The 18,977-nt window shown below is 32.9% G+C and overlaps 1 protein-coding gene across 2 annotated transcripts; it reads left to right on the top strand.

Moving 5' to 3' along the window:
- Positions 1-16,944: 16,944 nt before the first annotated feature.
- Positions 16,945-18,541, top strand: LOC137727329 (gibberellin 2-beta-dioxygenase-like). Of its 2 annotated transcripts, none has more exons than XM_068466195.1 (3): positions 16,945-17,363; positions 17,566-17,914; positions 18,269-18,541. In XM_068466195.1, the coding sequence occupies exons 1-3, from the start codon at positions 16,957-16,959 to the stop codon at positions 18,539-18,541; spliced, it is 1,029 nt and encodes a 342-aa protein (XP_068322296.1). In that variant the 5' UTR covers positions 16,945-16,956. The 2 variants fall into 2 exon arrangements, with proteins under 2 accessions (XP_068322296.1, XP_068322295.1); XM_068466194.1 differs by having other exon boundaries at positions 17,566-17,938.
- Positions 18,542-18,977: the final 436 nt, after the last annotated feature.

Raw genomic sequence — 18,977 nt, 5'->3', positions numbered from 1 at the left:
TCTAACCCTCTCAAATATGGTATCCTATTTTTTCTAGATGGTTTTATCATACTTTCTTCTATGTAGTCTACTTTTTCTGTTTCATTATATTGTTCATTTGTTGGTCTAAAAAACTATTGGTCAGTTCTACCTGTGTATCCTGGATTTTCTACTCCTGATGTACTACTTTATTCTGCTAGATTACATTCTACTGTTAATTCTAATAAAGTATTATATTCTTGATCCTAAAATATGTTCTACTCCTATTTCTAAAATTAAAATTTTCATCTCTTCATCTTAAATTCTGTGTAGTCCTAAAGCATATGTCTTATATTTTTCCTAAATATTGTTTTTCATCTAAATAATCAATATCTTCTATAAGCTTATCTACAATATAATCAAAATTTTGCTCAACTAAATTAATGTCTAAATTATCAAAAGTCATATGAATACTCTCATTTTCGATATCACTTTCATCCTCTTCTATTTTTTCTAGTTGCTTGTAATTACTAAACTTAATTGTTGTTTGACCTATACTAGTTTCATATATTTGTACTTTATCTTTTTGTGTATTTCTTGCTACTTGTAAATTAGGTAATGTCCACTGAGTTCCTTCTAAAAAGCTATTATGTACGGGTTTTGCTTCTATCATATTTACATGTTTACTACCAAATATTTGAACTAAATTTTGAAATTCTAAATTAAACTTATGATTATATCTATCAGACACTTTACTAATACACATTAAGTTAATACACAAATTTTTATACTCTCCTTTCATATTATATTTTTTTTGTTCTTATACTTACTTTAATATTTTTACTAAATTCATTAATTGTCATAACATAATTTGGAATACATCACATGACTGTTAAATTTGAACTTAAGTCCACTTCAGTTGTTGCTTGTTGGTGATTATCTCATCCATCACACACACACACACACACACACACACACACACACAAGCTTTTGTGCCTACTTGTACTCTGGTTAATCCTGTTATCCCAATTAATATTGTTCATATGTGAATCTGACTGAAATATGATTTTCTCAAATGAGTAACTGCTTCTTTACTAATTAAATTAAGTGTAACTTCTTTATTAATACAGCTAACTCCATGTTGATTGATGCTACTTACAATTCTACTTCTATATTCAAATAAACCTAATTGATACAAATTATATTTATTTTTCTATGTTCTTTCAAAACATCTTCTAATAAATTCTTTTGCTTCTTCTTTATTTGGATAAATATCTTCAGTTCTAACTACTTCTTCTTTTTCTCTTAAAGAGTTCCATTTTCTGTTATCAAAAGTATTTATTTTAGGTCTTCTAATATTATTATTTGTACTTAAAGTTAAATTTTCTAATTTTTCTAACAAAGATGGTGGAAGTGATGGAGATGCTTTATGTAAAACTTGGTTTATTTCTGCTTTTTGTTCTTCAACTTGATCTAATTTTTCAGCCAAACTGAAAACTAATTGAATAATTAAATTATTTTGCCCAATGGGAATATTACTACTGGCTACTTGTGTTGAAAAATCTGTTAAACCTACTGGTTCTTTATCTAACTTACTAATTTCTTTGAAAGTTTGGATATATTTTCTACTAGTTTTAATATCGGTCATTAAACTAATAATTTATCTATTTTATTATGCAACTTATCTACTTGTTCACTCAACTCTTTTTGCACTAATTGAATTTTTTAAACCTCTAATTTTAACTGCTCAACTATTTCTAATTATCTAAGTTCTACTTGCTTAGGCTTACTATTTATGAGGTCAATAAGCTCTTTTATCTCTCTTTTGCTATGAAACCTTTGAATATTTTTATTATTATCTTCTAATTGAGATGTAATATAGTCTAAATTTTGCCTAATTTTTTTTATGGAATTTTTTCTGAAAGTGTTCTAACAGCTGGTTTAACAAATGATTACGCTTATTATTTTCTAATTTTATATTTCCTGCTTGACAAATAATAAGATCTACAACAATATTGGCTTGTGGATTTTCTTTGCTATGCAAAATATGATTATGCTTTCTCAATGGAAAATAACAAACTAAACTATTTTGATCTAAGGTTATTTTTCTTTTTTGAAGTTCACTAATTTCTAAATTAAGGTAATCTATTATAAGCTACAGTCTACCTTTCTCTAAAGTTACAGCTAACTGGCTTCTTAAAAACCCATTTTCTTCTCTCAAGGTCTCTAAAGTTTGATCTGTTATTCTTTTTGCTTCTAAAACTTTATGCTGCACTTTTGTGTTATTATATTTATGAAAAAAATGAAGGATGTTCAAGATATCCAAGATAAAACTTTTGCTTCTTCAAAGTCCTGCTAATTCTTTTGGATATGTATGCTAATCTTCTCTTTATGCTAATTATAGTTGGATTATCTTCTCTTTATGCTATTTATAATTGGGTCCCTAGACACCCAATAAATTCTTGGTAGTTGTGGTTGACAAAGTCTACAAGGACAATAATATCTGTTGTTCATACAAAATAAACAAGTGTGATATCATTTGTGTTAATGACTTCCGTCCTCAAGGTACTTTACTATTATAATTATACTATTAAAATGCTAAACTTGGCTCTGGTACCAGATTCTTGCAGCAAGCCCAGTTAAATAGTCGGATGATCATTATAACAACTAGACATAAAACCTTGCACATGGAACTCGACATGTTTCAGCATGACAGCCATTCACAGTACAAGTATAAGGCCTTAACGGCTAAACTCAGAGATACCTTGCTTAATGTCCAGTTATTTCTATGGCAAACATTCAACTATAACAAAGTGCTCGAACAAAGTATGATCGTCAGTTTAACAGGTTAATAATATAACTGCAATAGTGTTTCCCTGTTTTGGACAAGAAATCTATTTAAACAAGCACACTAAAGAAAGAAAAGAAAACTTGCTCAAGACTTGGAGATTGCTTGAATATGTACACTTGAAATTTTATTGATATATTGAATGTTTACAAAGAGAAATGTTTACAAAGAAAGTGTTTACAAGAAAGTGCTATGAAGGCTACAAATGAAGATGGTGTGAATATATGGTGAGAGTAAGGTGTTAAGGTGTTGAGATGTTTGTGTTGAGGTTGTGAGGCTGAGAGGTGTGTTGAGGTATTTTTTTCAATGAATGAAACTCCATTTATATATATTGAATGAGGATACAATGGTATAAAAATTTACAAATGGATGGAGTGGACATCATTGGTACTTGTCACTTTGCTTCTACTGTTGCTGAAAATATTAGCACTGTTTTTGAAACGTGTCTAACTCTTGCTTTGTTTGATAAATGCATGTGAATTTGCTTGTCTTCTTTTGCTTTGCATGTGAACTTGCTTGTCTTTTGCTTTGCATGTGAACCTACTGCATAGTTTTTTCTCCTGGAGTTTTTATATTTGCTTTGATGAAGAGCATGTGACCTCTAATGGATGTTGGAGATTGAGATACTTTTGGTTTTTTCTGTCAGAAGGTTTTCAAGGGCAACATTGCCATTTTTGAAATTATTTGTCCTTAAGGTTAAATGAAAGTTTTCTAGGATGTTTCCATTAGTTTTCCCTATAATAAATCCCAAAAAAATTTGTCACAAAGTTTAATAATTTAGTAGCTTATATCTATAAAAAAATATTCATAAACCAGTAACAATCAAGACATATAATTATCAAGATAAAATTCAATTCAATTCAATCTGAAACCATTTGCCTATTTAATAATTAAGATAAAATTTCATTGTTTCTTATATAACAAGGTATTTATTAACTTCTTTGAACCCACTTAGATGTCTTAAACATTTCTGATTTGGCTAATATTTTGCAAGAATGATCTATGAGACGCAACTTGAAAAATACACGGTTTGAATCGTTAAAGTTTGATGTAGTGTGAACTCCATAACTAATCTCATTTTTTTTATATAAAAAAAAAATAGAAATCATTTCCCTTAAAGATCCCATATATACATATTTAGCTACAAATTAGAGGGAGTGCCACGCCCCGATCCCGACATACTTCCAGGATCGACACGTGACGTCACCCAAATACTCGTATAACTCACATACCCTGTCTCAGGAATATTGCAATCACAATTTGAGAATCAAATTGCAAAGAAATCTTTCGTTTACCTTATGGTTGCATCGAACCTCCTCATTAGACTGCCTACGTACCCTCTATAGGGATCAAGCCATTCGTAGTTCACTTACACAACATCATACGTTTATTCCCCTAAGTTCAAGTAGAAAAGCATAGCATTCCTCAATCATTTATTATAACCTGACAACATGTAGTTCATGGACTCAGTCTACATAATCAATCCCCATGAAAACATGATTTCTCTCCCATCCAACATAAAAATCATTAAGTCTCATCATGATATCGTAAATCACAACACACATCATATTTAAGAGCCAACTAACACAAAACCATCCTCTAGCTGCATTAAATAATTAATTAATTTGATCAAAGTAAAACAATCATTCTCATATCTTCTAAATTCATACCTTATGAAATCATAATCGAATCATAGAAAATCCCGAAGGAGTCACTTAGACGTCCAACATCTTTTCTAACTCAATTCACAAGACTCTCGAAACCATTGACACAAATATATATATATATATATATATATATATATATATATAAACTAGGCTAGAGTGACACAGTTAGGCCAAGCCTACTTCTCCAAACAATGGGATTTTAGGCCACCCTATGAAGTTCAACAACCTCAGGTTCCGGACCACTCAACGAAACCAAACCAAATATGATTGCCAAAACATGTACCATGTACAATTAGTCATCATCACCTCTAGAATGTGTATGGTCCGCCATCGCGGATATACCAAGCAAGACCATCCATGTACCATCACTACGTGGTGCAATCTCATCATCACACATTAAACAAAATTATACGCATACATGTTATCGATTCCACATATCAACCAGCATCAAGTCAGATGGAGCACAACACAAGGAATTCCCTTAATTACTATTTCTACTAAAATTCAATAAAGTACCTAACTCATCTTCTGACTTCCATCTCATGCTAGGTAATAGTGCCAAGTTCAAATAGGCATCCAATTGACAAGCATATCCAAATAATTATCAAACAATAATTAGCTCCCATAATCGTCATAACATTCATCATAATTGTCATTCACATTATTAAAAAGATAATCAAATCCATATATATCACAAACATCATCAATACATAAGCCAAATCATAGTTAATTAGCATAGATTTATGACTAAATATATAAAATTCACATTTCAATAGAAATCACATTATAAAACCAACTCACATTTTCATACTAGTAAACATGCATATTATTTCTCAATTATGCAATCAACATCGTAAGGTTCTATGCCTATGCTTCAAAACCTTCTTTCTCTATCCTTTAATAAACCAACCTAAAGTTAATGGTTTTCAAAACACTATCTCTTCACTCTTGCCACTACCTCTTTTTGGCGTATAAGCGGCAAATATATATATAAATATAAGAGAAATTGGTTCGTTTACCATTGATTTGAATATAGATACTCGTAAACAATCTAAACTCTTATACCACAACCAAACACACTCAAATAAGCACAAAATTAACAAGGATGTTATTTCAACTAGAATTCCCTTCTAGGTTTAGATGCTTGGTAACGAAAGAAGCATTTCATAAATCAAATGCTACATATCGGAAAACTCGACTTTTTCCAAAAATTCTCAAATTTCACAAGAATAAAGATCTCAACAAGTAGAGTAAACTTTATACCTGCGGCCAAGGCCAATTTGGCTGGAAAACACCCCAAACTGGCCACGAACTACCGGAACCCTAAGGTGGGTGTTCTTCAATTCGACTTCCTCGGTGTTCCAACGCCCCTACAACCTGATGGGTCTTGTTTCTGGGTCCAAGGGGAGTTGATTAAGGGTGGTGGTGAGTGGTGAAACTCGTCGAAACGGCGGAATCATCGTGAAAACCCTCCGGTTTCCCCGCACTGTTCTTCACAATTTTGACCTAAAAACCCATAATCTTGGGTGGAAATGGTAGAAGGGATGTTGTAGAAGAAGTTGCTGGTGTTGTATGGTGATGGTTCAACGGAAAAGATGGCGAAAATCACCGAAATTTGCTCAGGGGGGGCGCGGTGCACAGACAGAAGGTAAGGTTTCTTCCCTCCATTTTTCTTTTCTTTTCCCCCCTTTTTCTTTTTTTTCCTCCTCCTCATTGGTTCTTTCTAATCCCCTAACCGTTCCCTTAACCCAATTAAATATTTGGGCCTTTTACCCCTAGTGGAAATTTACTAATTTTCACAACCTAAAGTTTCACAACTTCAAACGTCCGTAACTATACCATTATAACCTGAAATCACAAACGGCTTTCTCCTATGCACTCGTGGCTTCGAGACCTATTTGAAAATGTTACTTGTGACCTCAAAAGGTGAACGAATAAATAATAATTTTCCAAACTTTACCCTTCATAACTAGTTTAATTGAAATATAATTTCAAATAAACTAATATAAATTCTCAAAAAATAATATAAAATCTCAATAATACAAATACGTAGATTATAACAGTGAAATCCGGGAACATGATTTCACAGGGAGACGGTAAACGGCTCTGAATATAGATGTGATGAGAGAGCTAAAACTGGGAATCATTAGGTCATCTCCAACTGAAGAGTCTAGAGGGCCAGATGGCCAAAATTTTCCTGAAAATCGTCTCCAACCGAGAGTTAGGCCAAAGGGCTTGTGGGCTTCATGGGACAAAGAAGGGCAAAAGGGCCAACCGGCTGGCCCAACCCAGCTAGCCCCGGGCCGGGCCACAATTTCAAACACAACCGCATACTGACGTCAGTTACCATTGGATTTGATTTTTTTTTTTTTCTGGCCAAATTTTTTCCTATAAATATCTAAACCAATCTTACACCATTTGTCACATAATTTTCACCATTCCTACACCATTTCATTTCTCATATTTTCTTACCTCTTCCAATAATCTTTCCTTCAATTTTTTCAATAATTTTCAAATGGCCTCATCTACAATGAAAGATAGGGCTTGGACCTGAAAAGAAGATGAAGTTCTTTGCAGGGCTTATAGATGGGTCTCGGAAGATAGTGTGAGGGGGACTTCTCAAACAAGTGAAGGTGTTTGGACTTGTGTGTCCAAAAAATACTATAAGTTCTATGAAGACACCAATCCACCAAATATACGAAACCACGAGAGTAGTTCTTTAAGATGGAAGAACCCTTTTCATCCAAGTTTGAATAAATGGCATCAAGCACTGTTAGTAGTCGCAAGTAGACATGAAAGTGGCGCCAATTACTACGACGAAGTAAGTGGTTTCACAATTTATTTTAAATATTTAATTATATTACAATTAATTTCATAAATTAATTTCCTTTAATTTTTGTAATTAAATTAAATTATATTACATTTAATTTCATAAATTAATTTCCTTTCATTTTTGCAATTATATTTTCTAGGTACGCCAAGTTGATGAATTGTATATGGAGAACAGCTCAAAACCCTTTCAGTTTCACGGTTGTTGGGAAATTTGCAAAGGATGGGTGTTATTTGAAGATCCCCCTCAACATAGAGTAGGTCCTACCCAGGTATTCGAAACTGCATCCTCAGTTGTAGATGGGGATAAAGATGAATCTCCTACCATTCAAGAAACAAGGGTAGAAAATCCGTCTTCGGGTGGAGGTTCCATACGTAGGGTTATGGGACGAAACAAGGTCCAAAGGTTGAAGGAAAATGGTAAGGCAAAGGATGATTATGCTGCTCAACAGGAAGTGGCGGAAGAAATGCCTTTTTTGCGGAAGAAATGAATCGTAGGCATGAAGAATGGGCCAAACAAATACAAAGAGAGATGGATGATAGGAATATGAAGGGAACACTTCAGATTACACTCTAATGAGTAAGGCCTATCTTGATAGGAAAATGAGGGAAATTATGGCCTGGCAATAGTTGTTTACCTCTGACTATACACTTACAATGGCAGATGATGAAGATGATGTTGATTATGGACTTTAAATTTAAGTTGTAGTTTATAAATATAAGTTGATGTAGTTTTTAAATTTAAATAATAAATTATGTTTGGCCTTTTGACCTTTTGGCCCTCGGTTAAAGATGATAAAAAATATGATCCTGTATTGTTTATTAAAATATTAATTTCTTAAAAGATCACAGGGTTTTAATCCTCTGACACACATTCGGTTAGAAATGGTCTTACTGCTACAAGAGAACTGAACGAGGGTTAACCACGTAACTTAAGAAAAGACCTTGCAATCAAAGTCGTAATTGTAACCTGGTCCTCCACGTGTCAGCACGGGACCGAGTATGGTCGTCACAAGGCTCTGAAATAGTAGCACGTGTGTTGGTATACATGCCCTAGCTAGTAAGTACTAGGGCAAGAGGAGCTTGGAAAAGGAGTCACAGAAAAGGAATGATATGGGTTTATGGTTTTAACCAATTAAAGAGGGAATCTAGTAGGGGCCAGGCAGCTGGAAACAACAACGGCTTGTCAATATCATCCAGTCATGCTCAAACGCAACCCATAAGAATGCAGTTCAATATCCACCAAATAAATCAAGGACTTCTCTGCCCTCTCACTTTCCATACACTCCTATTCCTTTTTAATTGTGCGGTCACAGTTAAGCCATGTTAATATTTTATATTATTATTATTTTTTATCTTATTATCTTTATAAAAAAAATTAATATAAAATATTAACGTGATTTAACTATGATTGCATAAAATATGAGAGGATGAAAATGTACAGAAGTGGAAGAGCAGAGAAGTCGGGTCCATAAATCAAAAGGAAATCGCATTCCAGAAAAAAATCTCGTACCATACATTTCAAATGGCTTGTCCATGTCAGTTGTCATGCATTCATATCTATATCAATGTCATATTATTCAAAAGAATTTTTATATTATTCAAAAGAATTTTATTGGAACTTTATTGAAAAACTTTTATTACTATTCATTTTAAAGAAAAATCATATTTTTACATTAAAAAATCAATTCTAGTACTATTCACTTTACCCTTTATTTTATTCTTATTGTTAAAACTCAAAGTTTTCAAACTATTTTCATTAGTTTTCTTAAGAATTTTTAGTATGTTTCTGAGTATTCTATATACCATAATACGTAATCATTAGATCATGGTAGAATTCATTCAGTTCTATCCCTAAACTTAACTCGCACTAAAACATTACTTATTTCAAATCATGATGATTAATTGTTAAGTTTTAACGATTTGTAACAATATGAATCCACGGTCTGACACTATAATTGGTGAAAGAATAGTACTCTCCAAACTTGTGGAGGCATATAGTCAACACAACATATAAGGATTGCATGCACATTAGTAGTGATCACTTAATTTCCATGTGGACCACTGCAACCAAAATCTCTTTTGACTTCTCATTATTTTGGGTAGCTAGGTCTGAGAGCTAGTTGGATATAGATGGTCAGGTTAACTGCATCTTAGAGCATTGACAGTGATCAGGTTAACTGCATCGATCGACATTATTTTTGTGTATTCTCCAAGTGTTAACGTCTAACGCCCCATTGAGGGTCCTCGACAGTTCCACTACACTATCCACTCTCTCCTGCGCAGATAAAAAGTCTCTGAGACCAGAGAGAGAGGTCAATTTCAGCAGAGTCAGTCTTTCAAAAAGTCTGTATAAACCACGCATATAATGCAGGCAGTTTAATCTGTATCTGCATGTCTCTCATGATGTCTCCACCTTCTTCATGACACATCATTTCTTGCATTATTGTTTCGGAAAAATAAGATTCCACAGTGATGGGAGCCTATGTCGATACAAACATATATACTTTTTTAGTCTGAGAATATATACATGTATACATGTAATAAGGTTTTTCTCTAGTTAATCCGAATAAAACATTTAAAACACGAATATATGTTTGGTGATAGCTTTGTAAGTAGCAAAAGATTCTGGCTAAATATATAGTTAGAAATTGACTATAAAAGTTTAGAAGGAGAGACTTGAAATGTACTACTAGTTATAAATATTACAAATGACTTCTTTCAAGTAGTCATTTTCTTTCATCTAATTTTGTAGTTCATTTGTAACTCTATTTAGCTTGAATCTCTTAGTTCTTGCACATCTCTCATCCAAGCTTGGAATTAATGAGTTGTTTAGATTTATGATTTGATAATACGAAAATTTTGTATTGTCCACTATCTGACAGTAAGTTGAATATGCATACATGTGTGGTGATAGTAAGAGGTGTTCTAACGCATTCTTAAAATGGAAATAAATATATCAAAAGCATTGAACAAGTAATGGAATGTGTCTTAAAAGTTTTTTACGAACGATACTACTACTCTAAAGAGAATGAGGGAGAACTTGAACGCGAAATGCAATGATTGAAGAACATAATAACTACGAACCAATAAGACAATCCAGCATTTGCTTAAAGTCTCACTTCATCTATAAATAGCGAAGTAGTCATATTATTTCAAAAATATATTCCCATTATTTAATGATTCTTACTGTCAACGAAAAGGTCCATTATCAGGCCTCCATATGGAACGGTCGTTTGCTTTAACTAGTTGCAGTTGAAATGCAAAGGAAGTACCCGAAACCTTCACAAATTGCACACCTGTAAACAAAACAATTCGAAACTTGTTATTGAAATTATCTTCGGGGTTTGGCTTCAGGTTGTCACATATAATAATTATGTTATTTTGATAAGATTTGACCCCGTGGGGAGTTTGACCATGACTTGGTAAAAGTTGTTGTTCCACACGCCATTATTCTTTTCCTACACAAGCAAGCAACGTATCAGTGCTTTAATCAGCACCTTTAAACGATTAGGAAACAAAATAATAGTGTGACCTATACGGTTATTTCATTTTCCAAAAATAAATATCATATAGGGAGTACCATATAAAGAATCTTCGATTCAAAGTGGTCTCTTGTGTGCTTTGACCAAATGCATGTGCATTTCTTTGGCAGTTCATAAAATTAAAGATTTTTAATTGAGTAATACTACAGTGATTAAATTTTTAAACTAAAATTTTTAAACCAAATGATTTGAATGTTGATTGAATTATTACTTAATTAAGTATTTATTAACGTGTTTATTTCCTATTGATTGATTTTCCTAGCATTATCCTTTTTATTTTGTTATAAGCATGTTTCATGTCTCCCAAATGGATTAATCACCCGGCCAATTAACCAAAAATAATTAATATTGACGAGAAAATTATAGAGTGAAAGGGAGTGGGATTTTTCCCTTCCAAATTCCTACCCTTTCAGTCTCTTCCTTTTTCACTTTCCTCTTTTTCTTTCTCCCTTCATAAAAAATCAACATCAAATGTTGACATCACTTAATTTTGACCGTTTAAATAGGAAGAGACTGAAAGGGAAGAGAATTTAAAGAGAAAAGAATCCTACACCGAGTGAAAAAGTAGAAAGGAGAGTGAAATATATGTACAAATCCTTAATTACCATATGCAAGGGTGATATTAACAATAATTCAATTCCATTACTTTTAGTACTCAACTATAATGAAGTTAACAGCTTAGTTTCATTGGAGCCAGCTAGTAATTGAAATTTCTTGTTCAACTATGCTAGTGGATAAGTGAAAATCTTTGTCTTGAGAATTTCGGAACGTAGCAATCATTTTGACCATTCTTTGTTTTTGTTGATAGTTTATACTACGTGACATTTTACCTGGACCATTCTTTCCGAGTTTTGTTCCTTAATGAGAACGTCAATATTATATATAATTACTTTTAGTCACAAATCCTTATATTATTGGCCCCTCTGTTAGCCTACTTGTCAAGTTAACTTTATTTTTACAACATAGACTGAAGTTGTCCCGTCTTTTTCCTTGCAATTGATCATATTGATGACAGATAGATTAACAAATGTTGGACGAAAAATAAGAACTTCTGTTTTTAAGAAAACCTGAAGTTTCTAGATATAGATAGAGATTAATCATGACATACGTGACATTCATATGACGTGTATGTATTAAAAAGTAGGCATATCAAGTGTCGAGTAAAAAGATAACAGTTAATTTGATAGTTTGAAAAATAAAAAGGACAATAGTGTAGAACTATGTCACTTTGGGATAGTAAAATGTCAAAATATTAAATATGTCGATCAAACTGATACGTGCCCCAAACGGTAAGAGTGCAAAATGTAAATTGTCCATCATATTTTGTTACTTTTGTTTTTGACAAACGAGATGATAATACACTAGACCTGTTTATATTATAGGAATAAATTTATAGATTTTGATAGAGTCTAACTGATTTATAGAAATTTTAAGAAAAATTTTTGATTCAATTCTCTCGAATCTTAGGGGGAAAGTTGAAATTTGTGAATGCTTAAAATACACTACGAAATCTCTCCAATTCCCTTGAGTTCATCAACTTTTAAAATCCTTTAAAATCATTTCCTAATTGAATATACATGAAATTCTAATTGAATACAGCTGTATTCAATAAGATTTGATAAACTAACTTAAAATCCTGATTGAATACACTTTCAATTTTAGATGATCACTTAAAATATTGATTAAATATGGCTAAACTTATTAAAAGAATTAAAATTGCTCAAAATCCCAAATAAAAAACACCAAAAAAAATTCAAACTTGAGTGTTTTAGCCAACTTAACAAAATTCATGTTTGCATTTTACTTTGCTTACTTCACGTGCGCCATGTTTTATTTATTTGCAATGGAAAACAAAAAACTTGTTATTTGTACCCAACGATCAACTCTAACTAATGGATAATACTTAAGTATTTACTAGTTAGGGTCTCATTTACTCACGTTCTGATTTGACACAACTAAAAGATGTCATGTGTCCTTATTTTTTAAGGAACTTTAACAAAAAAAACTCATGGTACTGTTCATTTTAACGAAAAACCAAATTTTACACTAAAAAGTCAATACTGGTACTATTCACTTTACCCTTTATTTTGTCCTTATCGTTAACACTTAAAGTTTTCAAGCCCTTTACATTAGTTTTCTTTTTTTTTTAATGTCCAAAAACAATGAAATATGTGTTAAAATATAAATGGGCCAAAATAAAAGTGAGTATATAAGTATTCACCAGTAAGTACCTAAATATTATCCCTAATTAACCATTACTTTTTCCTTGAATAAAAGAAACAAAAGAAGAACACAATTATTATCCCTAATTAACCACTACTTTTTCCTTGAATAAAGGAAACTAAAGAAGAACACAATTATTTGTCATTTATAGAACTAAGTTAACTACTTTCATCTAATATTTATCTATATAGAGGGAGAAGGTAAAAAGGATGAAATTTTTATAGTATCTAAAATGTCCTTATCTTATTAGGATTTAAAAAAACCATGTAAGGTGGTGAGTAAGTTCATTATTTTTTAAGGTATATTCTAATAAGAAACAATAATATTTAAAATAAGTAAAACTAAAGCTAAAAACAATAAAGTAAAACAATAATATCTAAAAGAAGTTCACTATATATTGAATAAAGTCAGTAATTATTTAAAATCTGACCATATCTTGATGAAATATATCAAATCCAAACCGGACCCATTACATGTCTAACGTTTGAGATATTTTATTTTCTAGAATACATGCCACATATATTAAAGTAAGATTATGAGAAGATTAAATGAATTTAGGGAAGCGAAGTAGTGCCCTCTAAACTACTATGGGTATATACTTCACTCTTATTCTGCAGCTGAGAACCAAACTCGCAACGCCAAACCAAAACACATAGCACCACAATAAAGAAGACAACTGATTAGTTTTTACGTAAATAAATTATAGATATTTTCTTTGTTCAAACAATTAATTAAAGTCAACTATATCCCTTTCATCCCAATACGAAAAGAAAGTATCACTTTCATGCATGCATAATAATTTGTATTATTTAATAAAAACACTATTTGATGCAAGTGATGTGATTAGGGGTAGTTTTGGGACCTTTGGGTAGAAGACAGTGTCCTATTATTATCAGTGAGAAAAACCTCAGCCCCCACCGCACACTACTAACTATTTTATGTTAAACTTCCGAGGCTCAACATGATCCATCAATAATATCATCCAAATCAATTGTTTCAATTTAATCACTTATTTTTTAAATGTTGACTTCTATCACAAAAGAAATCGATGATTTATGGATGAAAAATCTCATATATTAATTGTGTTTCAATCTGTTATATGTCCAATGTGAGATCATATTCTCTAACATTTTAATGTTAATTAACATAAAAGGGATTTGATTTTATAGTTATAGTTAATTAGTACTTAACAATAATAATTTGGAATCTTTGTTGGAGGCACAGGTTTTGGGCTCATATCGATCTCCTTTTCTCTTTTAAGATACCGACATTTAAGCAGTCAAATATTTTCCTTTCATCTTTTAGCCTTCCTCATCTAAATACTAATATAGTGTATTAATTGGAACTTTTACACATGGAAGTCCGCATCATATTTAGGTGTAAAACAACAAACACTTCGGTTTATTTAAGCTCTTGATCTTTTGCCCTAACCAGTCTCCTAACTTGAATGATGACTGATGACACCCTCATAGAATCAGATAGGTAGAAGAGGAGAAAGTAGACCTTTTATCTTTTTGGTAGAATTTTTACAGATTCTCTTTCAAATTTTCAATAGTTTCCCACACCTCAATACGCAAGCATAATAGTGGCAGTCACCCAATTTACTAGTCAAATATGTTTTGTAAATGATGTACATAAACATCATAGTAATTAAAATAGATTTAACTGCTTAGTATTATGGTTTATTAGGATTTTTCTTCATTTATAATTGACAGATCTTAAATTATATTTTTGCCAAAGGTGAATTAGAACAAATTATTATTGCTAACGCATTGTAAGGTTTAGACTTCTCCTTCACTTCTTAGTGTAGATATATCATATGTATTAAAGAATTAGATTCAACAATCAGATTTTATGATGAGTTCGTGAAAACTTTTGTGTCCTTAATTAGCAATACTCATAGTTATTACTGAAATGGGATCTCAAGGACTATAGGTTGAAAACATAACATAAAAATTCGAAAAGAATATTAGATAAACCTAATATGCATGTATCACTGCCGCTTACTCATGTGTATGTAACATCTACTCACATTATACTGTAAATAATTAATAACACGCGCGACATGACAGTCCATAACCACATATTGTGTAGCCAAAACTCGTTTGGTGTTGATCGTATTCCTTAAATAACATACATCGAGAGAGCATTCCATTTGTTGAACCAAAATTAGGAACACCATTTAAGTATCATTTTAAAACACGAGCAATGATACACATACCATGTTTTTCATAATACATTTATATCACCTTTTTAATAGAGGTAGGGCCTAATACATGTGGGTCTCATTTCTATTAGAAATGTGATACAAATGTGGTAAGAGTAGCATTTTTGACAAAACACCTCTGAAAATAAAAGTTTCGTGAGAGTAGTTTGATTGACAACACTTGTGGTTTTCTCTTCAAGGGAGGGAATCAGAATTCATCGTGTAACCGCTGCTCCAAAACACCTTCCTTTATTTTACAACTCTTAGATTTTCTTTTTCCTTTTTTAGAATATAAGAGATATCCCACTACACATTAATAGCAAACTAATTCTACTCTTCATGCATCACAAGTATCACACGATCGTAGCGTAGTTTTGCCCTTGGATCAAACGGACTTCAAAGTAAAGCCAGTGACTCAAGAAATTCATTTGTGAGAGTTCGACTCGGGTTAGGAATCGTTTCACTGGATCAACCCATTAAAGTCGATGAATCTTAATTTTTATCTTATCCTATAGGGTGAATTCTGAAGGGTTTCATTCTTCTATCGGTAAGGAAGAAGTAAGTAAATGTTTTGTACCACTGGTAAAAATGTAACTCAGCATGCAACTGGAAGTAAAAAAGTCTGCTTCGTTATTTAAACAACAATGCATGCAATACATATATCATTTCGAAAGTGCTGAGTAAGAAAAACATATTTATATAGTATAAAAACCTATATTATTAAAATATGATTATAACAGTGAATACAGTGGTCCTCTTCTATGTAGCATAGTAATATAATATTTGAGAGAACTCCGGAGTGTTTATATTAGAGCTTTTAAACGTTAAATTTTGGTTATTATGTTTTTTTTTCCTTATATTAAGAATCTAACAATTCAAAACTTCATAACAATTTTGCATTTTCTAATATAGGTGAGGCTTGTGTGTAAATCTTATCTTTGTTAAAAATACGTGAACAAACGTATTAATTTTGTGTATATAAATAGAATTATTGGTATGAAAATCCGAAAGAGTGATATTAAACACGGAAATAAATAGACAAAATTACAAATTTTAGACAAAATTTACAAAACATATGATGTGTTACCAATAGAAAATAAATATTTTAATCAATACTTAAGTCTCAATAATCACGTCATATAATTTATCAAATTTAATTTTAAAAGTTGATGTCCACCCAAGTGGAAAAGTAGTTTTTCTCTTCCTCGATAGCATAAACACGGAAAGGGATCCTCTCTAGATTCCTTTCCATCCGAGCCTACTGATCACACAATCTGAACTCTTGAAATTTGATCCAACGGTTAAAACAGGGAGTCCAATTAAAGATTATAATAACTTTAGCCGTTTGATCAATTTTGAAGGACCTGGATTGTATAATCAGTAGGCTCCGGATCCCTTTTCCATAAACACCACACCAAGCAGACACACATAGCCAGATGGCTCCTGTTTATAGTTGCTAACGCCTCTGTACCCCTGACTCATGCATAAGCAAACCCTCACACCTTCCTTTCCCCCATTTAAACCCCCATCACCCTCCTCCTCCTCCTCGTCCACATTCTCACCCAACGCAAACTCCTCTGAAAGCTTGCAAACCATTTCTACCTCCCCCCCCCCCCTCTCTCTCTCTCTCTCTTTCTCTCTCTCTCTCTCTCTCTGTCTAAAAATACATATCTATTAGCTATGGTGGTTCTGTCACGACCAGCTACATTAGACCATTTTTCTGACCTAATCAAAACATGCAAGCACACCAGCTTGTTCGCCGGCATCCCAGTCGTCGACCTCTCAAGCGCCGACGCAAAGCACCGCATAGTCAGGGCTTGTGAGGAGCACGGCATGTTTAAGGTGATCAACCATGGAGTCCCATTGGACTTCATGACCACACTGGAAGCCCAAGCTCTCAAATTTTTCAACCTGCCCCAGTCGGAGAAGGACAAGGCAGCCCCCGCCGACCCTTTCGGCTACAGAAGCAAGAGAATCGGTCCAAACGGCGACGTGGGTTGGATCGAATACATCCTCCTCAGCACCAATCTTGATGACATCTCTCATAAGTCCCTCCCCATTTTCAAGGAAAATCCTGAAATTTTCCGGTAAAAATTTTGCAAAAAACAGAGAGCTCTGTTCTTCTCTGTTTTTATTTATTTTCATTTTTTTTACAAGCGATACTGGAAATCGTCTGCTTTACGAAGAAACAAAAACATAAACCCAGTATAGTAACGCTCATCTTTTGGTCTCCTGCGCTCGTTTCAAATTCGTTATTCTAAATTAACTAATTTACTTGTTCTTTCTCAGTGACGCAGTGGAGGATTATATTACAGCAGTGAAGAACATGACTTTTGAAGTGCTGGAAATGGTGGCTGATGGGCTGGGGATTGATCAAAGGAATGTGCTGAGCAAGCTTTTGAAAGGTGAGAAGAGTGACTCATGTTTCAGGCTAAACTATTATCCGCCATGCCCAGAGCTTCGCGCATTGAGTGGACGAAGTTTGATAGGGTTTGGGGAGCACACAGACCCACAGATCATTTCTGTCCTGAAATCCAACAACACATCAGGCCTGCAGATCAGTCTCAAAGATGGGACTTGGGTTACAGTCCCGCCTGATCAGACTGCCTTTTTCATCAATGTTGGTGATTGCTTGCAGGTACCCAATTTTTTTATGATACTTGCCTATTTTATGATTTTTTGTCACTTTTTTTTATCAGTCAATCAATCAATTGCTTTGGAATATTAGGTCAACACCTGACTTCTAGTCTTTTAGCAGGCAACTTGCATTGCTTCTTCATTTTTCTTCCATAACACACTCTCACAACATCCCATAACAATCACTTCCTCCTTTGTCTTGGAGGTGATAAAGCAATGGTGATTAACCTTAAAAACTTAACTTCCACCTCGTCTTGTTTTTTGGAGGGTGATAAAAAAATCTTAAGATGTGTTTGCAGTAAAAGTAAAATAAACTTACTGTTTTTGCTAACTTGGGAGTGGGATTTTGATGCAGGTGATGACTAATGGGCGGTTTAAGAGCGTGAAACATAGGGTTTTGGCTGACACACAAAGTTCAAGGGTTTCAATGATCTACTTTGGAGGGCCACCTTTGAGTGAGAAGATAGCACCTCTGCCGTCTCTAATGGCAGAAGGAGAAGAAAGCTTGTACAAGGAGTTCACGTGGAGTGAATACAAAAAGTCTGCGTACAGGTCAAGGCTGGCCGATAATAGGCTAGGACTATTTGAGAAGTCTGCTGCTGTGATGCTGTCCAATTCCCAATTTTAGCAAAACCAATATATATTAGGGCTTTTGTCAAAGCTCAGAATAGGTGTGAAAAAGTTGACTCCAATTTGCTCGTGTTTTTTCACTTCTTTTATTTATTTATTTTTCTTCTGTTTCCTTTCCTTTTTAACTTCTTTTTTTTTTTTTTTTTTTTTTTTTTGTGCCTTTGGTTCTTTGTTTGGATGTAACAACCACCAAGCTTCTACATTAATGCGAGTTTATCATCTTCATGTCTTCTTGTTCAGAACTGTCCGTTGGGTTTCCATGTATAAACTTAAAATAGTTGTGTTGCATGTGTCGTACTTACCAGTTAGCTATAAATATTTGTCCCTATTTTGTTGAACATATTCTGAATTTGAATTATTATTTTTCTGGATAAGAAGAAACGTATTTTCAATAATCAACAAAAAACAAAAAATCGACGAACAGTATGATATTT

Source organism: Pyrus communis, chromosome 3 (genome assembly GCF_963583255.1).
Source record: "Pyrus communis chromosome 3, drPyrComm1.1, whole genome shotgun sequence".
Lineage (NCBI taxonomy): Eukaryota > Viridiplantae > Streptophyta > Magnoliopsida > Rosales > Rosaceae > Pyrus > Pyrus communis.
This window is presented reverse-complemented; position numbering and strand designations above follow the sequence as displayed.